Raw genomic sequence first — 23,145 nt, 5'->3', positions numbered from 1 at the left:
TTTGGGAAACATATGTATTCATATCTATTGGGTGTATACCTAGGTGTGGTAAAGTTGGTCATATAGCATGTATAGTGTTCCAATGGTAGATACCAACCATTTAAGTGCTTTACGTGTATCAACTCATTTAATCCTCATAATAGTCCTAATAATGTAGGTATTATTATTAGCCCTCATTTTTACATATGAGGAAATAAAGGCACACAGAGAGCAAATATATTAAATAGTACAACCAGTCAGTAAATAAGTTGACTTTTAAACTCAGGAAGTCTAGGTCCAAAGCCTGACCCATAACCACCATCCTGTATCCTTTTTTTTTTTTTTGAGACGGAGTATCGCTCTGTCGCCCAGCCTGGAGTGCAGTGGCGTGCGGTCTCCGCTCACTGCAAGCTCCGCCTCCCGGGTTCATGCCATTCTCCTGCCCCAGCCTCCCGAGTAGCTAGGACTACAGGCGCCTGCCACCACGCCCGGCTAATTTTTTGTATTTTTAATAGAGACAGGGTTTCACCGTGTTAGCCAGGATGGTCTCCATCTCCTGACCTCGTGATCCACCCACCTTGGCCTTCCAAAGTGCTGGGATTACAGGCCTGAGCCACCATGCCCGGCTATCCTGTATTCTTAAACCAGGATTGACTCTATAACTATACCATTCTATTATTTGCTAATTCATTTCCCTTGCCATTTACATAGAAGAGTTAGAGTACATGCACACATACACATGCACACACACACACATGCACACACAAACGAGAGTTCTAAGGAATGACAATTGTTAACACCATTGATATCGTTGACAGAAAACCAGCTACAAGCTGGTCACTTACATGAGCAGTCTGCATATATGTGAAAGGTTTAGATCCACTGGAGGGGAGTGGTATTTTTACTTATTTTACTTCTGGTAAAATTTGAAATATATGAGAAGAGGATTCTGGGAAGATGGCAGAGTAGAAGCACCAGGAATCTTTCTCCCCACCTAGACAACAATTGCCCTGGCAGAATCTGTCTGATGTGACTATTTTGGAACTCTAGCATCTGTTGAAAGCTGGAAACTTCCAGGGGAGGGCCTGAACAGTAAAGTGGGGTTGATTTTGGTCAATTTCACCTCTTTACACAGCAGCAGCTACCCATCCTCTACCCCTAGCTCTATGGCACGCAGCTCTGCAAGTGTTCCTGCAGCAACCTGCACATAGCTTGCTGAGGCCAGGATGAGCAAAAAGGACCCTGTCCACCAAATACTGGGGATCTGTGCTCTGAATGGTGATTACTGCCTCTGGTCACAGAGGTGCAAAGAGGTAGGTGACCATTGTTGTTGCATCTCCCCACAATTATTGCAAGCCCCATCTCCTCTGGCATAGGTGATTATCAGGGGATTTAAAGAGCAGACACCCCCTTTGTTTTTCCTCTGTTCATTTTTCTTTTTCCCATTTTGGGGGCCAGGCACTGAAGACTAGGACATTCAAAAATATATATATACAGAGAAAATTAGAAAGTGACTGTGCATGCACAGGGGAAAGTGAAGGCTCTGAAAAGACCTGAGAAGACTACCTTGGCACAGAGGCAGCCTACAACAATCAACAAAACAAAAACAAAAAATAGCAAACAAAAACAATTTTCAAAAAACAGCAAACTCTAGGGAAGGAAGAGAATCTGAGTTCCAGAGTTACCACATTATTAAATTCAAATGCCTAGTTTTCAACCAAAAAAAAATCACAAGGCATACAAAGAAATAGGAAAGAATGGCACATTCAATAGAAAACAATAACAGAAACTCTCCTGGAAAAGACCTTTCAGAAGAACTACTAAACAAATATTTTAAAATAACTCTTAAAGATGATTGAAGAACTAAATGAAGCTATGGGGAAAGTCAAGAAAATGATGTGTGAACAAAATGGAAACATCAATAAAGAGACACAAAACCTGAAAATAAACAAAAACAAAAAATTCTGGAGCTTAAAAGTACAAATACTGAAATAACAAATATCACTAGAGGGATTCAAAGGCAGATTTGAGCAGGCAGAAGAAAGAATCAGTGAACCTGAAAATAAAACAATGGAAATTATTAGTCTGAGAGACAGAAAGAAAAAAGATTGAAGAAAAATGAACGGAGCCAAAGGGACATGCAGGATACCATCAAATGTACCAACATATGCATTGTGAATGTTTCAGAAGGAGAAGAGAGAGAGAGGGGGGAAGAGAGAATATTGGAGATAATGTTTGAAAATTTCCCAAATTTGATAAGAGACATGAAAGAAACATCCAAGAAGCTCAATAAACTCCAAGTAAGATGAACTCAAAAAAGTCCCACATTGAGACACATATAATCAAACTTTGAAAAGACAAAGAATCTAGAAAGCAGCAAGACAGAAGTGACATATCATAAACAAGAAATCCTCAAAAAATATTATCAGCAGATTTCTCATCACAAAACTGGGAAGTCAGAAGGCCATGGGCCAATATATTCAAAGTACTAAAAGAAAAAACTGTCAGCCAAAAATCCTTTATCTAGCAAAATGGTCCTTTGTAAGTGAGGGGAAAGTTAAGACATTCCCAGATCAACAAAACCTGAGAGAATTTGTTACCACTAGACCTGTCCTGTGAAATGCTCAAGGGAGTCCTGCAAGGTAAATAAAAGGACACTAGACAATAACTTAAAGATATCTGCTGACAAAGATTTCAATAAAGGTAAGTACATGGTAAATTATAAAAGTTAGGATTATTGTAACTTTGGTTTTAACTCCATATTTTGTTTTCTACATAATTTAAGAAACCAATGCACTTAATACAGTTATTTGTTTGGGGGCACACAATGCATAAAGATATAATCTAGTGACATCAACAGCCAAAAGGCATGGACATGGAGCTGAAAAAGATCACAGGTTTTGTGTGTTATTGAAATTAAACTGGCTGGGCACAGTGGCTCACACCTGCAATCCTACCACTTTGGGAGGCTGAGGCAGGTGGATTGTTGGAGCTCAGAAGTGTGAGACCAGCCTGGGCAACATGGCAAAACCCCATCTCTACTAAAAATACAAAAATTAGCCAGGCACAGTGGCATATGCCTATAGTTCCAGCTACTCAGAAGGCTGAGGCAGGAGGATCATTTGAGCCCAGGATGCAGAGGTTGCAGTGAGCCGAGATTGCGCCATGGCACTCCAGCCTGGGTAAGCCAGACCCTGTCTTAACAAAAAAGAAAAGAAAAGAAATTAAATTCCTATGAGTTCAAATTAGAGTGTTATAACTTTAGGATGGCAAATGTAATCCCCACAGTAAGTACAAAGAAAATCGCTATAGAATATACACACACACAAATGAGAAAGGAATTTAAACATTTCACTATAAAAAAATCTACTAAACACAAGACAGTAATACAGGAAATGAGGGACAAAAAAGAAATAAAGCATATAGAAAACAAATGATAAAGTAACAAAAGTAAGTCCTTCTTTATCAGTAATTGCTTTACATGTAAATGAATTAAACTAACCACCCGAAAGAAAAAATTAGCAAAACGGGTAAAAACACATGATCTCATTATATGCTGTCCACAGAAACTCATTTTAGATCCAAGGACACAAATAAGTTGGAAGTAAAAGGATGTAAAAAGATATTCTACACAAATAGTAACCAAAAGAGAGCAGGGATGGATATACTAATATGTGAAACAGACCTTAAATCAAAAAACTTTACAAAGAATGATATTATATGTTAACAAAAAGTTAAAAACTGTAAGAACAGATAACAATATAAACATTTACACACCTAATAAAAGACCATCAAAATATATGAAGCAAAAACCAACAGAACTGAAGAGAGAAATAGATAGCTCCACAAGAATAGTTGGGCACTTCAATGCCCCACTTTCAATTATGGATCAAACAACTAGACAAAATATAAGTAAGAAAATATAAGACTTAAAAAACACAATAAACCAACTAATAATAGATTTCATAGACATATACAGAACACTCTACCCATTGACAGCATCCACATTCTTCTCAAGTACATGTAGGACATTTTCTAGGATTGGCCATATGTTAGCCTATAAATTAAGTCTCAATAGATTTTAAAAGATAGATATTATTCAAAGTATCTCGTTCAACCATAATGGAATAAAGTTAGAAATCAATACAGAAGTACCTGAAAATTTCACAAATTTTTGGAAATCAAACAACACACTCTTAAACAACCAACCAATGGATCAAAAAAGAAAGCACAAGGGAAATTAGAAAATACTTAGAGACTAATGGAAATGAAAACAACATACCAAAACACATAACACAGTGAAAGAAGTGCTAGGGGAGACATATGTGGCTGTAAACACCTGCAGTAAAAAACAAGAAAGATCTCAAATCTACAACCTAAGTTTACAACTTAATGAACTAGAAAAAGAAGAGAAAACTAAACCCAAAACTAGCAAAAGGAAGGAAATAATAAAGGTTGGAGCAAAGATGTGGTGAAATAGAGAATAGAAAATCAAGAGAAAATCAATAAAATGTGAAGTTAGCTTTTTGAAAATACAGACAAAATTGACAAAGCTTTAGCCAGAGAGAACAAGAAAGAAAAGACAGAAGATTCAAATTACTAAAATCAGAAATAAAAGTGGGGACATTACTACTGATTCTACAGACATAAAAAGGATTATAAGAGAACACTATGAACAATTATATGCCAACAAATTGAATAGCCTAGATGAAATAGAAAAATTCCTAGAAACACAAAACCTACCAAGACAAGCTCATGAAGAAACAGAAAATCCGAATAGACCTATAACTAGTAAGGAGATTGAATCAGTAATCAAAAATCTCCTGACAAAGAAAAGCCCTGCACTTGGAGGCTTCACTTGTGAATTCTACCAAACATTTAAAGGCAAACTAATACCAATTCTGCTCAAACTTTTCCAAAATATTGAAGAGGAGTAAACATTTCCTAACTTATGCTAGAAAGACCAAGGGACTTAAATAGCTTTGGGTTCTAAGAGTTTTGTCATACTGTACTTAAAGCATGGATATAGATCTGGATTTCAGTCACAGGCCAGTGTGCAAATTCAGCACATGACTCCTTCCTTGAAATACGGACTTTTAAACTTTTCCTGGCTGACTGAACTTGCCGGCCTTTTCTTTTACACTCATGTCTCTTCTCTGTGTGTGTAGGATGGTTACTGGAAAATGCTAAGAGTATACAGACAGATGTTACACAAAACAATGGCAATAAATGTAGAATAATGAAACTGGCAAGAGGATTACAAAGTTATATGCAATAACAGACCTTGAACTGGAAAGATCCCCCCCAAAAAAATTTAAGAATTAAGTTGTCCGGTTGCGAAAATTTGTCTGCCAAGTCCTCACAAGTAATTAGAAAATCAAATAAAGCTTATTCCTTCCTATCCTAGTCTCAGTTTTGTTTTGTTTTAATGAGGAGAAGGAGAAATAACAAGAAGATAGATAATAAAGCATGTAGAATATAGTACAGCATGGTAAAAGGAACATGAATTTTACAGTTAGACCCAGGTTATATGACCTTGGACTAATAACTTTACCTCTCTGTCCCTATTTCCTTTTTTTTTTTTTTTTGAGATAGGGTCTTGCTCTGTCACTCAGGCTGGAGTGTAATGGTGCAATCTTGGCTCACTGCAGCCTCAATCTCCTGGATTCAAGTGATCCTCCTACCTCGGCCTTCCCAGTAGCTGGGACCACAGGTACACGCCACCACACCCAGCAATTTTTGTATTTTTTTAGTAGAGACAGAGTTTCACCATGTTGCTCGGACTGGTCTCCAACTCCTGAGCTAAAGTGATTTGGCAGCCTCAGCCTCCCAAAGTGCTGGGATTACAGGCATGAGCCACTATGCCTTTCTCTGTCCCTATTTCTTGATCTACAGTGATTAAGTAAAATAAGTTCTATAAAGAGCTCAGAATAAGATAGGTATGCAAAAAAATATGTTATACACATGATGATACTATCGCCAACACATCATTGCCAAGAGGCATGCAGAGACCTCGATACCAGGATGACAAGGAGATGGAAGCCATTCCAGTATGGCTCAAGCTAAAAGAACTGACCTGAGCTTGGGCTTATTTGTCCATCAGACTAAATCACAGTATTTAAAAGCAAGCTTAATCTGATCCAGGCTGGCACTTATACCCAAGGGCCTAGAAATGGAGGCCTAGAAAGATGTGACTGTGGAGATAGTCATAGTCAAGTGGTTAACAATTTGATTCCAGACAGACTCATTCATGTTAAAAATACCCTTGGCCGGAACCAAAAGAGATAAGGGGTTGATCCCCCCAAAACAGGGGTCAGCACAAGCCAAGAGTTTGTCAGGGCCCTTGTGCTAGGCTGAAAAATGGCCCCCAAAATGATATCAAATCACATCGAATCCTTGGAACCAAAAAATGTGACCTTATTTGGAAAAAGATCTTTGCAGATTTGATTGAGTTAAGGATCTGAAAAAGAGGCGCTTATCCTGAATAATCTGGGTAGGCCCTAAATGCAATCACCTGTATCCTTTTAGAATCAACACAGAGGAGAAGGCAATGTGAAGACAAAGGCAGAGATGATACTGATGGTGGCTACAAGCCACGGAATGCCAAGGAATCCCAATAGCCACCAGAAGCTGGAAGCAGCATGGAGCAGATTCTCCCTTAGAGCCTTCAGAGGGAGTATAGTACTGCCCATAACTTGATCTCAGACTTCTGGCCTCCAGAACTCAGAGAATAAACTTCTACTGTTTTAAGTGGTGATTTGTTACGGCAGCCCTAGAAGACTGCTACAGCCCTGGACAAGGCTTTGCGGTTTGGACAAAATTTCAGCCCAAGAATAGAAATGGAATGCAATCTAGAAGTTGAGTAGAAGCCCATCCACAAGGGTTCACGGAGAAGACAGCAGTGTGGCATTTTGCTCAATGTGTACCAGACCTAGGCCATCCAGACCAATTCCAGATCTAACCATGATGGGGAGGAGCAAGTCTTGGGTTGGCTAGGAACTGGGTTCACCTTGCAGATGGGATATTTCAGCAGCCACAGCCAGGCTGGGCAAACAGGAACTGGCAAAGCAGTGGGTGATGTTTTGGCAATAGATGATAAATGTCTTCTACAACCTGACCACATGTAATTAGAGATAATGTCAGTTTCAAAAGGAAAAACACAAAGGGTCAGAAAATATGCTGCTTTTGCTGCGGAAGGAATCTGTCCAAGAACCTGAAACACTTGTTCCTTTCCTTCACAGACCAGGCACACGCTAGCCTTAGCTCTGGGGTAGGGAGCGTGCCATCTGCTCTGGCCCTCTCTGTAGTCCCCATATCCTCTCTGGAACTAAGACCTCCCTGTGTGCTCAGGGAGGCTCCTTCTTCAGCCAAGAGTTTCTGTGACTTGAACAGACCATTCTGCACCCATATTAGTAAGAAAGGAGAACTGGGAAAAGGAAGAATTTACTATCCCTACAGGATTCAGACTCATGTCTGAGACTCAGCCTCATTGTTAGAATACAACAAGGATCTCTTACCTCCCCCACAACAAAAAAAAATGGTATCGTAATGGGCTCTCAATTTAGATGTTCTCAAAAGCTATACTTCTCCCTCCCTATAGGAGAAATAAATGTGCATCAGTCATAGTCCCTGTCCTTCAGAAGTTTGTGTCCTCATATATAATATGAGGTCTAAACACAGTCACTAATCTAGAGAGATGTGATTACAGTAGAGTGGCACAAGCCATCAGAGTTGAAGAAGTTGAGAACAGAGCATGAGAGATATTTGTATTAATATGCCAATGGCAGGAATGAAAGGATTCCAATAGATGGCAATCTGACATTAAATTCATAGCATCAATTTTATGGCCACTAGACATAACCTGGGCAACATGGTGAAACCCCACCTCTACAAAAAATATAAAAATTAGCCAAGCATGGTGGTGTGTGCCTGTAGTCCACACTACTGGGAGGCTGAAGTGGGAGGATGGCTTGAGCCCAGGAGGTGGAAGTTGCAGTAAGCCATGATCACGCCACTGTACCCTAGCCTGGACAACAGAGTGAGACCCTGTCTCAAAAAAAGAAAGAGAAAGAAAGGGAGGAAAGAAAAAGGAAGAAGGAAGGAAGAAAGGAAGGCGGCGGGGAGGGAGGTAGGGAGGCAGGGAGGAAGGGAGGCAGGGAGGGAGGGAGAGAGGAAGGAGTCTTATCCAGAATGACCATCATGATGTTGAAATAAAAGAATGCAATGAATGGTTATAATGAAAATCTCTGAATAATCAAAGAATTTCTAAATTATTTCACCACTCTGGCCTTGATCTTGATTGCTTTATCTATAAAATTAAAGAGGTGTTTTTTTTTGTTTTTTGAGACACACTATGTTGCCCAGGCTGGAGTGGAGTACAGTGGAGTGATCTCAGCTCACTGCAACCTCAGCTGAAAGAGTTTTATACACTATCACTAAAGTCCTTTCCAGCCCCCAAATATTCCTTAGACAGTTCATGGCAAGGTCGATACCAACAGGCACCTTTTGTAAGGCCATAAAGAGTGGTTGACATCTGAATCGGTAACTGAGGAAATACAGCAAATTGGCCTGCATAAAACCTTGGGTTCCTTCCCAAGAGGCAATATGACCAATCAAGGGAAATGGAAGACTGATGGACACCAAACCTAAGCCCAGGCCTGTGGAACATGTCCCATCACCTCCATCAATTTGGTTTCACTTTGCCTTCATTTTAATGCCTGACTGAAATTGCTGTTCCCCTCCCCTATTTCCCCAATTTTTTTTTGAATCAGGCTTAACTTTCTAAAGCTTAAAAATTATAAAACAAAAAACAGTATGAAAAAGGGGGGAGGGAAGGAGCTGTACTCACATAACTGTAGAATTGAAAGGACCGTTGTGATGTTAAAGCCTCAAAAAGAGGCTGAACTACTGACTCCTCAGAGGGTTGACTGATTTGAGCCACATACATTAGCACTTGCCTCCTCAGACTCATCTGTTTGTTGGTTGCTATGTGGATGGTGATAAAATACCCATTTGGGTGGGGTCAAAAATTATATTACACTCTTATAGCACATCTGCAAATCCTGGCCTTTTGAACAAATGACCGCAGTACACCAGGCCTCCGTGCTGTCAGAAGCCGTTTCCCAAATACCAACTTTGAACCTAGCCCTACCATATGGACTCATGGGGTCAATGAAAAATGGTGTCTGAGGGGCCCCAAAGCATGAGAAGTTCTGGCAAAAAGTGACAGGTTTTATCCAGGCTGCTGAAGAGAAATGTACTGAGACTAGAAAAGCTAAGGAGGTGCACGCCTTCAGAACGTGTCTGTGGATCAAAATACACCCTAACAGATTCTTGAGAGAGCCCCTGGCGGCTGTGTTAACTTTGGCATTGTTATCATTAAGAGGCTATGCTCATTTCTGGCACCTAACACTGGACATATTGACAGCAACGGGGTTGATGGAAGAGGAAAGAATCTGTTTTGCAGTTAAAAAAAAAAAAAGTTCTCAGATTTCTCAAGCCATTTGAAATCACGCCAGAGAAATACTTGATTTCAGCATTCTTCAGCTCTCTGCGATGATGCTGCAAGTGGTGTCCCCCACATGTGATGATGTATTTCAGAGCCAGAGTTTTCTCAAGATGTTCCAAGCCTGCAGGCTCCTGATCCTTTTTCAAATTACCAAGATAATAGTATCCCAGTGAGAGTTGTGATTAGTCTAAACTCTCCACAGCTGTGAGAGATGAATGTACAAATTCCAATAAAGATTCTGCATGTTCTGGGCTGAATTTACCTACATGACATCGAGGCCTAATTCAGGGACCATTTAAAAGAAATGGAGCTGCTTCGGTGCTACTCCATTCTTCCATGGCATCAGCTGCTAGGAGGCTTGCAACTGGTCCAGGAGGATGCCTCCCCTCATGCCAATGTCACTGCCCACCAGTGGGTATTTGTTTAAAAGGCCTGCAGTATGCAGGGGAAAGATGCAGGGAAGGGAAAACTAAACCTAAGTACATGGGAATTCAAAGAAGCCTTGCAATTTATTATGTGAGTAGCCAGGGAGATTACAGAACACCTTGTACCTGAAGCAGTTGGCCTGGGGCTGTGTGGGACAGCAGAACCACCTGCCTCACCACCTCTAACTCATCTACAATGGTGCTAGCAAGAAACCAGGCTCAGAGAGTTCTTCAGATACTTGGGAAAGCCAACAGTGCTTTGGTTTCCTAATTTGGACACCTTTTACCTAAAATACTTCCTTGAATACTAAGTGAATGTAATAATACATGACATGCCCCTTTATCATGTTTTTTGTTTTGTTTTTAAGACAGAGTCTCATTCGCTTACCCAGGCTAAAGTTCGGCTCACTGCAGCCTCCACCTCTTGAGCTCAAGCCATCCTCCCACCTCAGTCTACCACGTACCTGGGACCACAGGTGCAGCGCCACCATGCCTGGCTAATTTTTGTAATTTTTTTGTTAGAGACAGGGTTTCGCCATGTCACCTGAACTAGTCTCAAACTCCTGGGCTCAAGTGATCTGCTCGCCTTGGCCTCCCAAAGTGCTGGGATTACAGGCATGAGCCACGGCACCCTGTCCCCCTTACCATGTTAATAATTGTATCACCTGGAGGCACTTGCCTATTCTTTATGAAATACCTGACACTCAGCATGCTTTCCATGACTGGGAAAGACAGGGGACAAGGATTCACAACATTGTCTACACACGTTAACAATTATGGAGGAAGAAATAAGATTGTTAGGAAAACAGAAAGTTATACCAAAGGAATTTATAGCCCAGCTTTAAAAAAAAGATCTAATAGGATTTGCCTGAATGTAGAATCTTCTAAAGCCACACTACCTTCATCTTATACATCCACATCCATTGTTTAGAGCCCACTGAATTTTATAACTGCATAACTTTCTTTCTGACATCTGGAGATTTTAATAGTGCACTGTAATTTTACAGTTTATCACACAGCCATACACATATGTTACTCTTATGTGACATATGGCATTTCTCCTTGTAGACTCTGAACTCAACCTTTCACTCTCAGTGGCAAACCAGAAAGAGAACATGACTCAAGTCAGGAGACCCACTGGAGAGTTGAATGAGCCATAAATGAAATTCTCAAAATACCAAACTCTGGATGATCCATAAATGAAATTCTCAAAATACCAAACTCTGGATGATCCATACATCCATTTTATTAAAATGGGAGTGGGCAGGAATGGAAAACCAAATATCATATGTTCTCACTTGTAAGTAGGAGTTAATTTATAGGTACACAAAGGCATATAGAGTGGCATAATGGACACTGGAGATTCAGAAGAGAGGAGGGCGGGTGGGGGGTAAAGGATAGTAACACTACCTATTGGAGGCTGGGCGTGAAGGCTCACGCCTGTAATCCCAGCACTTTAGGAGGCCGAGGCGGGTGGATCATCTGAGGTCAGGAGTTCGAGACCAGCCTGAACAACATGGAGAAACCCCGTCTCTACTAAAAATACAAAATTAGCCGGGCATCATGGCGCATGTCTGTAATCCCAGCTACTTGGGAGAATGAGGCAGGAGAATCACTGGAACCCAGGAAGCGGAGGTTGTGGTGAGCAGAGATCACACCATTGCACACTCCAGCCTGGGCAGCAAGAGCAAAACTCCGTTTCGGAAAAAAAAAAAAAAAAAAAAGAACACTACCTTTTGGGTATAACATACACTACTCGGGTGACGGGTGTACTAAAATTTCAGACTTCACCACTATACAATTCATCCATGTAACTAAAAACCACTTGTACCCCAAAAGCCACTGAAAGTAAATAAAATCAAGAAAATGAAATTTTAAAATGTAAACGGAATAAATTATCCAATCAAAAGACCAGAAAAATGGGAGTAGAAGTGAGGGAGAGAGGGAACACACTAATTTTTTTCTAATATTCACAAAAAACAAAACACAGAAAACCAGAAACATTTTATCTTCTATTATTTTTTCACCATCTGTCATTGCAAATCTTCTACACGCTAATAGATTCTTGTTTTTTCTTTTTTTTTTTTTTTTGAGACGGAGTCTCGCTCTGTCGCCCAGGCTGGAGTGCAGTGGCGTGATCTCAGCTCACTGCAAGCTCCGCCTCCCGGGTTCACGCCATTCTCCTGCCTCAGCCTCCCGAGTAGCTGCGACTACAGGCGCCCGCCACCACGCCCAGCTAATTTTTTGTATTTTTAGTAGAGACGGGGTTTCACCGTGTTAGCCAGGATGGTCTCCGTCTCCTGACCTCATGATTCCCCGGCCTCGGCCTCCCAAAGTGCTGGGATTACAGGCGTGAGCCACCATGCCCGGCCGCTAATAGATACTTTCAACATTGGTACAGATCCCCTCAGATTTCATCTTCTCAAGAGCAAAATCAAATCATTAATGTAAGCCTGTTAAACTGGATGGCAACTAACTATGACTTCCCCTGGAACCATGTTGCAAGGACCGCTTTTTCAAGCAGCTTTTTCTTGTCTTTCTGCTAGAGGCCGGTGCTAGGTAAAATCGCCCAGCAAGACAACTTGGAAAAAAACTTTAAAAAATTAATTAGTTGGAAATCATAGAATATGCCAGGATTCTAGACAAATAACTAGTGTCCGAGTCCCCTCCCTGCCCCAACATTGTCTCCCCACCCTCTGGAGCTCTCTACTCTGACTACAAGGGTAACACATGTCAGGGGGCCTCTAGGATACTACTTAAGCATCCTGACAGTGTCTGATCTGAGTGGTCAGTGCTCAATGTTAAGTATTTTGCATAAAAATGTTAGTTTCCCCTGTGTGTGTAAATAAATATATATATATGTTGATATGCATATTTATGTGTGTGTGTGTGTGTGTGTGTGTGTGTTTATGCCAGGATTCTAATAGCTACAACAAAGATTCAGAGACAATAACTAGAGCAGCCCTGCAGAAAAGGGGAGTATTGCCTTGCTGGGAATATTCACAGTTGGTCTGATGGTAACATGGGGTGTGCTACTAAATGACAGTTTGATCTAGATGATTTGTTTGTTCAAAGTATCTTTCATCTCCTAGGGATAAAAAGCCCTGCTTTGTCACATTTGCAATTTCCTTCATGTAAATAACACCCACTATGGCTCATTTCAAGCTTCCCAAGTGACATCACTGAATGGAAAGTTAAAGGGAGAAAGTCTTTCAGATGTAAACAATCTCAATGATATTTATAAATAATAGTAAAAGGTAGTGGAATCACTAGAATGTGAATTTTGAGTACATATTTGCTTTTAATATAATGTAATTGCAAGTTTGCATAATTTAATATTTAATAATAGTTGCATTTAACAACTAGCTCCCAAAATCCTTGAAAATTTATCAGTGGGTAGGAGTGAGCATGTCCCATTGGCTCCAGCACACCACTACATGTTGCTCTTTAGGGACCTTAAAAGATACTTTGAACAAACAAATCATCTGGATCAAACTATCTCCAGAGTTCCCAAGGGTACCAACCTCTTTGCTACCCCACTTTAGAAATACTCAAAACACAGGTTAAACTGTGGACAGTATTTATTAAGAATGCCATTTACAATACCTTACACTTGTATCACGCTTTACACTTTTCAAAGTAGTGCTTTTATGGCACGGTGGGACTGTCTGACCCTCCAGAGTGAATTTAAATCGCTGGGTAATCGCTTTTTAATGTATAATGGGTGAAAAGATAGTCCTGGGAGCCGTTTGTCAAACAGAAAGGCGAAGGAGTGGAACTGGCAGCCCCACAAGGAAGCCGGGAAGCTGGTTGGCCCCTACCCGGTTCCTGGTTCTCTCCTGGAAATGGCTCCAACATTGTGCAAGCAGGTGGGTATGCAATAGTTTTGAGCACGCATCTCTCTCTCTGTCTCTCTCTCTCGGATTTAATTAGATTTTCCGTTTTTTCCAACAAAGAGTTGGACGGGATACATTCTAAGAGTTTTACAAACTGTAAAATGATGAGCGACGTAACATTCAAATATCCTCTTAACAGAACAGCTCAGTAATGGTTTCCTTCAGATCAAAACGTGCTTGTTGCTGCAGCAGGCGCTTGTGCAGAGTCTACATGCATCCTCACCGCGAAAATTCACACAGCCAGTAGTCGTGGCCGAGTGGTTAAGGCGATGGACTAGAAATCCATTGGGGTCTCCCCGCGCAGGTTCGAATCCTGCCGACTACGGCAACGTCAGCTTTTTGCCGTCAACACTTACTTTTTGTGTTTTAGAGCGTTCTGCTCAAACCTTCCACAGATTTCAGGAATTTACAAACGGCTGAAACACAACAGGGACCCAAACGGGAGAGGAGAAAATGAAGGGGCGAGAAAGCGTGTTTGTGGTTACAACGTGGGCCCGGGAGGGGGAGACGGGAGGAACCACGCCAGACAAGCTGAAAGGAAGAAATGCAAAGCATCCCGAGTCACACAGACACAGGGCAGAGACAGCTCCGAACTCTGTCCCTGCACGCGCCCACCCCTCACGAACCCACAGCGTTCTCTGCCGCGAGCCCTCGTGGGCGCCCCGTTGCCACGGGAAGCGGTGCGCATGCGCGGGGACGCCTAACGGGGTGGGAGCCCGCCGGCTCCCCGCGTTAACCCTGGAAACCACCGGAGCCTCGGCGATTGGAAGGGAAAAAGCCAGGCGATTCAAGATGGCGGAGGACCTGGACGAGCTCTTGGATGAAGTCGAGTCCAAGTTTTGCACACCTGACCTTCTAAGACGGGGCATGGTCGAGCAGCCCAAAGGTTGCGGCGGCGGCACCCACAGTAGCGACCGGAACCAAGCCGAGGCGAAAGAGAATCTCAGGTTAACGGGGCGGGAGGGGTGGACTGTTCTGGTAAAGCCCTGCTCCAGGTCCTAGAGCTGCCCCTCCGCCGCCCAACCCAAAAGAAACGTGCCCGCGACCTCCAGCCCCTCCTTGCATCAGGGTTCAGACCCTCAGCGCCCTACCCTCCGCGGCAGCGCATCGCTCGACCCTCTACGCGGATTCTGGCATCTCTTCACTCAGCGCAGACTCCGCCCCACGGCAGGCCCCAGAGGGCTGGCCCCGCCCCGCCAGCAGAGCCTGCAGCCCGCGCCAATCTCCTTCACCCTGTTTCTGGCTGCCAGCGCCTAGGAGGTTCTAGTCGGGGACCAGGATACCCCTCAGGCGCCCCGTTCTTTTTTTTTTTTTTTTTGAGACGGAGTCTTGCTCTTTCTAGGCGCCCGTTCTTAACCCCGAGGTGGCTGTGGTGACCTCGGCCAGATTTTGCCTCTGTGTGGCCAAGCGATTCTCATCTCCCTGTGAGGTGTCGTGTTAGACAACCTCATCCCATTGCCTCAGACCCCACTCCCCAGGCCAATCCTATTTCTGTCTTTAGCTCAGTTTTGTTGTTTATTTTTTGAGATGGAGTCTCGCTCTGTCGCCCAGGCTGGAGTGCAGTGGCGCGATCGTAGCTCACAGCAGCCTCCAACTCCCCGGTTCAAAGATCCTCGCACCTTGGCCTACCCTAGCTGGGATTACAGGCACGAGCCACCACGCCCGGTTAATTTGTATTTTCTGTAGAGACAGAGTCTCGCTGTGTTGGCCAGGCTGGTCTTGAACTCCTGAGTTCAAGCTGTCCTCCCGCCTCTGCCTCCGCTAAGTGCCAGGATTACAGTTGTGAGCCATCGCACCTGACTCAGTTTGTTTTATTTTTTTAACTCAGGGAGTTAAGATGAGATTAGATTCATGACAAAAGGGTTAATTATTGTGAACATTAAACCGTCTACCTTCCTTCTCTCCATGGCCCCCTAGTTAAGGGTGCCAGACATACATATGGAAATTTAAGGACATTTCTCAAGTATTTTGGGTTTTGATCTAAAAACTACCTTTCAAATTTACCAGTCGTTTTTCCTCCATGTAATTATTAAATAATAGGATTTCCTTCACTTCCTCATTTCCCGCACAACCCCTCAAAAAAAAAAAAAAAACAAAACAAAATGTTTGCATAAGAATATTGTCCTTCAGTAACTCTTGCTAGAATCTTTTGGAAATTGCCTCTTGCCTAGAATATTTTGGAAACCCTTGTGAAATTACACGGAGGCAACTTTGGATCAGTCTAAGAACGTCATCTCCGTTAATTTTTTTGCTGCATCTTTGGTTTGGTTTTGGTTTTTTGGTGTGTGTATGTGTGATTTCCCGAAGTATTATCCAACTCTGTTACTATCCAGTTCACCTGGCTTACCTCCAGTGACATTTATTTATTTTTATTTTTATTTTTATTTGTTTTGAGACGGCGTCTCGCTCTGTCGCCCGGGCTGGAGTGCAGTGGCCCATCTCAGCTCACTGCAAGCTTCGTCTCCCAGGTTCACGCCGTTCTCCTGCCTCAGCCTCCCGAGTAGCTGAGACTACAAGCGCCCGCCACCACGCCTGGCTAATTTTTTGTATTTCTGGTAGAGACGGGGTTTCACCGTGTTAGCCAGGATGGTCTCGATCTCCTGACCTCGTGATCCACCCGCCTCGGCCTCCCAAAGTGCTGGGATTACAGGCGTGAGCCACCGCGCCCGGTCAGTGACATTTATTTATAAAAATTCACTCGGCGAAGATAAAAGCATCGAAAAAATTCTAAAGGAGTACATAAACAAAATTTCTAAAAATTAGTTGAGTTCTGAGCAGCATTTTAAAACAAAACTTAGAGACAACTGTAATTACTATGAATGGGCTAACACTCATTTGGCTGGATGTTGTAAATATCACTGTCATTAACTTTTATTATCTTGTATACTGGAATTCCTTATGTATCTATTAGCACATCTACCATCCCTATTCCACAACAGTGTTGCTTTGCAATTTCTTTAGTACTTTTCGTTTGTCCTTCTAGGGGATAGATCCAGTCTATCAAGGAGCTTTTCAGAGCTGTTCATCTTAGGAGAACTAGCATGCGGAGGGGCAGGATGTATTGAAGCAAGCTGCTCAAAATGGAAAGGACTATTTATGTGGATCTTCTCCAACCATGCGTTGTGTCATGCCTGTTCTTGCTCTACTAAAATTCATCCATAATGTTTCTAGTACCTCAGCTCACCTTAATACATTAGATTTTTTTAGTACTAAGTAACATAAAAGCCGTAGTGAAACAGTACTGTTGTCATTTATATTGAAACTTTTCATCTGGCAATGTAGTTGTAAATTGTACAAAAAACAGCAACAAAGGGCCTAAACTTTATACCAAATATAGTCCCAACCTGTTTTATAATGTTACATTAAAATTTTTCCTTGAGCCAAAATTGATACTTAAAAGCTAGGAAGCAATTTATGTTTGAATTTATTAACAGGAGATTACCTACTAATTGTATAGCAGTGTAACCTGTATCTTTATAAGAGTTAAAATACTGATATTACCTCTTAAAATGATAGCTTTGCAAATAATACTATAAATGACCATGCTACATCTGGATACCAGGAACAACTGCTAATGTAAGAGGTCAAAACATGCAATTTGTTGGAGTGTTCAAAATGATAAAAAGAAATAATGTGATTCGTTAAAAAATAAAAAAAGATGTGGGTTGAGAAGAACTGCAATAGGAATAAAGTTGTTCAGGATGATACAGATGGGAATATTTAAAGATAATATAGCTTTCTAGATGATAGCTATAATAACAGCCAACATTTATTGAGCTCTTTCTGTATGCTAAGTGCTTTATATATGTTATTTCATTTAATCTTCACAACCCCATGCGGTGAATACTATTATCCCCATTTCACTGACCAAATCAATGCTTAGTTACTTCCCTAAAGTCATATTGCTAAATCCCAAGGACATAGTAGATCTAGATTTAAGCTTTCTATATAATACCTCTCACATTTAATTATAGGTTTAAGTGTTTATATTTTATTTTGAATATATGTTTTATTTTCAGCAGAAACTATATCTTTAAAAGATTAGAATGTCAGAAATAGAGTCAGAAAGGGAACCAGTAAAAGCTTATTAACATTTGATTGAGATTATTATCACATCAAAAGACCAAAAAAAGTCTTATACAGTCTTTTAAAATTATGAGTTCTCAATGAAATGTTGACTTTATTGTTATTACTGTAGCAAAGCATAGGCAAGTGTAGGCATTGTGAAATTGTGTGATCTAAGAACAGACCAGAATCTTAGGTAAGCTGGTAATTTGGATCTGTAACAGTACTGATTAGGTTGATAGAGTTTGGATGCATCTGATTCTTGAAATTGTGAAATTGCATGAGGGAGGAGAACCCGGAAAGTATGTCCTGAAAGCCAAAGGAGAGAATTTTAAGAGGATATCTTAGCAACCTCTTATCGAAAAAGAAATATAAGGAATTGGTACCCAACAGTGTCAGATGCTTCTGAAAGATTAAAGAGGATTGGAACTGAGAACCACCATTATATTGTAGTGATTTGGGCAGTGGAAACCTTCGAGAGAAGAGTTTCACTATAGTTGAGGGATTAGAAGCCAGAAGTAGAATATTATACCTGAAAGAAATTTTAAATAGTCATCTAGATATCATTTTTATAGATAAAATATTTGAGTTTCAGAGAGATTAAATAATTTAAACTAGGTCAGTACCTCTAGACTGGTGATGATTTTGCCACCCAAGGGGCATTTGGCAATGTCTGGGGACATTTTTTATTGTCGCACCTGGAGAAGGGTGTGCTATTATTTAATAGCATCTAGTGGGTAGATGCTGTAAAACATCCTGCAATATACAACAGTCTCCTGCCCCCACATACATACCCCAGAGAATTATCTGACCCAAAATGTCCATAGTTCCAAGGCTGAGAAACCCCCATCTAGGATTAGCACCCAACTGATTCTAAATCTAGTCTACTTGTAAGGAAGTAGAAATTGTGGATATAGACTATTCTTCAGTAGTGAGTAAGAAAGGGTGGCAGCTTCAAGAGAGGGGTTTTTTGAAGTGTCTCTTTGAAGAAGCAAGCCTTGAGCATACTTCTAAGTCAAAGGAAGAAACCAGTATACAGTGAAAGACATTAAGGGTAAAAGTTACAGTACAACTGAAGAGGCTAAGCCTGGAGACAGAATCAACCATTAGGTAGTAGGCAGCCGTCTCTTGCTTTTCTTATATCAGGTTAAATTATTTTACTCCAAGATGTAATGAAGAAGGCCTATGTTAAAAATTGTCAGAGTAAATACATTTCTGAAATTAGAGAGTTTGACTAAAAAACTTGTCTTCTAAAACAAATAATGAAGTTATAAAGTTGATGTACAGCATCTACTTCATATAAACGCTAAACAAAGTTAATCTTGTATAGTATTAAGTGCACGGACTGCCCTAGATTCAATTCCAAGCCTTTTCTCCCACTATTTATATGACCTTGAACAGATTTCTGAATCTCTCAGTGCCTTTTCTTCATCTATAAAACTGGGGTTAAATAAAGATATACTCATGTAAAGACTAAGGACAATGCCTGGGTTATAGTAAGTATTCAGCAAATACTATTTAGCTATTAGCTATTTAGCATCAGCTATTAAATAGAAGTTCTGTGCAGTAGTGGTTTGTATTAATAATCCAGTGATGGCTTTGCCTGCAGAAGGTAGAGGTAGTTGAGTAGTTGAGATATTCTGTCTAACAAATAGCACCTTTTTTGGGGGTGGGGGTGGTCATTTGATTACATGACCTTTGGCCCCTCTAGTAAAGAGATATGGTTGACTTACAATGCAACCTTTAGGGGAAAAGTCAGGAAGACTCGTTAAAATTATCTTTGTTTATAGTATCAGGTTCTGCTTATTGTACATATTTTGTATTAAATACATGCTTTATGTGATTTAGATAAGTACATACCCAGCTTTCTCTTGAATATAATGTGTATAGCTGTAAATGTCTGAAGTATGTAATATCAAGTATGTAATAGTAGAGAACATATGTGAATTTGTACCTGATAAAGTATATCTTTGTCTCAACAAACTTAGACTATAGCCACAGTGAAAAAAATTAAAATCACTTTTATCTTTGTATTATCAGCTTTAATAATGGACTTTAAGCAAAACTCTTCTGATACTAGCTTTATCTGCTCATAAACCTCAGGTAAGTTTTCTTTGTGTATGTTTTCTTTTCAGATCAATGGAAACATTTAAAAAAGAAGATGATCTTGACAGTCTTATTAATGAAATATTTGAAGAGCCCAACTTGGACAAAAAACCCTCTGTAAGTCAAGTGTTATAAATATGTAGTAATTCTGTCATTATTTCAAGACATGTTTAGAATAGTCTTAAAGACAACGCAAGTAGCTACTCATTATCTTTTGAATTCTGAGAAATACAATTACTTCAAGAAATTATTACACTTAAAGAGCTGTAGAAGCAGTAAAATATTAGAAACTCTCAGTATGTGTTTCCCTGTGCATTTCTCAGTAAGAATAACAAATTAGAAAAGCTATTAGCATAGAAGTCAGCTCACATATCAAGCTGGTCACTTGTATTTATTTGTAGTCTCTGAGGACACTTTTCTAAAAGGCCAAAAATGAACAGCTTTCATTATACGAACGTGCTTAGCACCTCACATGCAATGCTGTTGCTCTTATCCCATGAAGCAATGACTAAATTGTTGATATTTCAGTTTTTTAAATGTTTGTGTGTCTATTTTAGTTGCATAAAAAGTTCACAAAATAATATAACAGCAACCTATATACTGAACATACCATGACAGCCACCCATATTAAACATATATTAATGTTTTGCCATATTTGCTTTACTGGACCTTTTTTTAAAAAAAAAGAAGTACAAATTAAAGATATAGTTTAAGACCTCTCTAAATCCTACTCTATTGCCTTCCTTCCCAAAGATAACCATGTATCCTTTCCATCCATACATTTATACTTTTATTACATATGTACATAACCATAAACAATTATAACTGTGTACAGTAGTCCATTGTGTAACTCTGCCACAGTTTATCCACTTCCCTGATGATGGACATTTAGAGGGTGCTCAGTTGTTTGCTATTACAAATAATGCTTCATCAGATACCTTTTTTTTAATCAGAGAAAAGGCATACAAATTTTAACATGTACACAGGGAAAACCAGTGATTACGCCTTCATTAGATATCTTTACATGGCTTCTTTTACCCATATACAGAAGTTTCTGTAGGGTGTATAAAGCTAGAAGAGGAATTCCTAGGTCATAAGGTGTGCTCATCTTCAACTTTTCTACCCATTGCCAAATTGTTTTCCAAAGTGACTTTATCACTTAACATTTTTCATACTGGGCAGTATATGAGAATCTATGTATTTTAATTTTTATCAGTACGGTGTGTTTCAAGCATTATCTGTTAGATTTAAAAGAAAGGTACAAAAATAGAAGTCTAATTTACAAAGATCACAAAAAAATTTAAGAAATAACTATAGTACCAGAGTTTTGTTTTTTAAAGGATAGGGAAGATAAAAGCAAAACAGTGGACTGAAAATACCTAGGTAATGGTTGTGGTAAGAATATGGATAGGGACCACTTATATTTTTGTCACCCAGACTAAAAATCAAATGACTAGTATAGATTTTAGAAAATTAAACTTTTTCAATTCACCTGAAGTAAATTAATAAGCAGATGCCAAGTTGAATAATATGTAAACACAATAGCAATATTAAATACAGTCATTCCTTGGTATACTCAAGGGATTGGTTCCAGGACCCCCACATATACCAAAATCCATACATAGTCAAGTTCCACAGTCAGCCTTACAGAACCCACCTATATGAAAAGTTGGCCCTCTGTATGTGGGGTTTCACATGCCACAAATACTGTATTTTTGATCCTTGTTTGATTGGAAAAATTCCACATATAAGTGGACTTGTGCAGTTGAAACCCATGTTGTTCAAGGGTCACCTGTACCCTGCAAACAGAATACTTCCTAAGTACCAAGTAAGTGCGTAAGCACTGAATAGTAATGCCAATTAGTAGTACTAATTAATGGTAGAAAAAAATTACATCATTTTGTTGCTCTTCATTAATCATCTGAGCAATTCATTATTTATTAAGTACTAATAGGGTGCATATCTGTATATGAGGCGCTATCTTTTCAGTTAAGGTGTTTCAGAAGAAGATAAGTACTTCTCTGGTTTGGCTTTAAGATACACTAATTTGAAATAAAAGTAGCTCTTACAATTACGAAGAAATAAATTTTTAAGCATGATCTTTTCCTTTTTTAGTTATGTATTATGTCCAGTTTTCCAACCTTCAAAGGAGACAGCAGGTCTAAGTAAAACATTTATTGGGAAATAAAACATGTATTAACAAAAGAAACATCGATAAACAGATGGTCTATGCCGACGTTGTCATTAGAGGCTATATTATGCCCTGAAAATACTACTCCCTCACCTCACCTCCTGCTCTCCCATTCTGTTGCATTTCTGAACTGTTCCCACACCCACACAAGAAAGCCCAGGAACCAACAACAAACCTCAGAGTGTGCCAGCTTAGAGTCATAAGCATGAGTCTGGATGGCACATGAGACATGCTCCCCAAACAGAAAGATTCATGCATATTATTATTTTTCAGACATGTACCAAACTTTTTTCCATTTCTGCTTAACATCAAATAAGAGTTGAGAGACATAGTAAAACAGTATTTTGCCTCTATTAAATTTCCTCACCCACTATGTAAAATGAAGGCACGTCTCTGCATAGTTTAAATTGCCTTTTCTCCATCTCACTTCCTCTCCTTGGCGGTGGTCCTAGTGTGTGGTTGGTTTATGTTGTTTGGTACCATATACCAGTTAACACTTAATAAATGCTTGCTAATGATGATGATATTATGTAACCATGTAGGAACTACTGTATGGTTGTGACTAGGTAGTTCTACATTTTCCTTGAGCATTTATTGGTTGATACCATTCCATTTGATCAAAATTAATATTCCTGAAGTTACACAGGAGCTTGGTTAGTTTAATTTTAGTTCATATGACGCACATTCACAGCCTTTAAAAATGAGTCTGAGGTTTTTTTCCTCCTCAACTGAATTTTTCTAGAATGAAGTTTTAAATAGCAGTTCCTTCATATTAAATCATTGAACTGTAATATTAACTGAAGAGTTATAAAGTGACTCTAAATCTTAGCATGCTAATAATGGCAATATATCAGTTTCCTAGCCTAAAAGTTAGTAGAGTAATTTGCACATTCCTTAGGGAATTCTACTTCCCTTTTGCCTTTAAAAGGTTTTGATCATTGTTTTTATTTCAGAAACTTAAAAATGATGCCATCA

The 23,145-nt window shown here is 40.0% G+C and overlaps 2 protein-coding genes and 1 non-coding gene across 4 annotated transcripts in view; 2 read left to right on the top strand and 1 right to left on the bottom strand.

Moving 5' to 3' along the window:
• The window catches only part of LOC116813437 (uncharacterized), a 575,563-nt gene extending 560,609 nt beyond the window's left edge, over positions 1–14,954 (bottom strand). For both annotated transcript variants that reach the window (XM_032760087.2, XM_032760088.2), the window contains exon 1: positions 14,900–14,954. In XM_032760087.2, coding sequence (XP_032615978.1) covers positions 14,900–14,916 — 17 coding nt within the window. In that variant the 5' untranslated portion in view covers positions 14,917–14,954. The remainder of the gene's footprint in view (positions 1–14,899) is intronic.
• The window catches only part of CFAP418 (cilia and flagella associated protein 418), a 29,610-nt gene continuing 20,330 nt past the window's right edge, over positions 13,866–23,145 (top strand). Inside the window, exons 1-2 of the mRNA XM_032760089.2 lie at positions 13,866–14,755; positions 20,009–20,096. Coding sequence (XP_032615980.1) covers positions 14,262–14,755; positions 20,009–20,096 — 582 coding nt within the window. The 5' untranslated portion in view covers positions 13,866–14,261. The remainder of the gene's footprint in view (positions 14,756–20,008; positions 20,097–23,145) is intronic.
• TRNAS-AGA (transfer RNA serine (anticodon AGA)) lies at positions 14,052–14,133 on the top strand. The gene has a single exon. It is a non-coding gene; the product is annotated as a tRNA-Ser (tRNA).

The sequence above is a fragment of the Hylobates moloch genome, unplaced genomic scaffold (assembly GCF_009828535.3).
Source record: "Hylobates moloch isolate HMO894 unplaced genomic scaffold, HMol_V3 SCAFFOLD_9, whole genome shotgun sequence".
NCBI lineage: Eukaryota > Metazoa > Chordata > Mammalia > Primates > Hylobatidae > Hylobates > Hylobates moloch.
The sequence above is the reverse complement of the archived record's forward strand: the minus strand, read 5'-3'. Positions and strand labels throughout refer to the sequence as shown.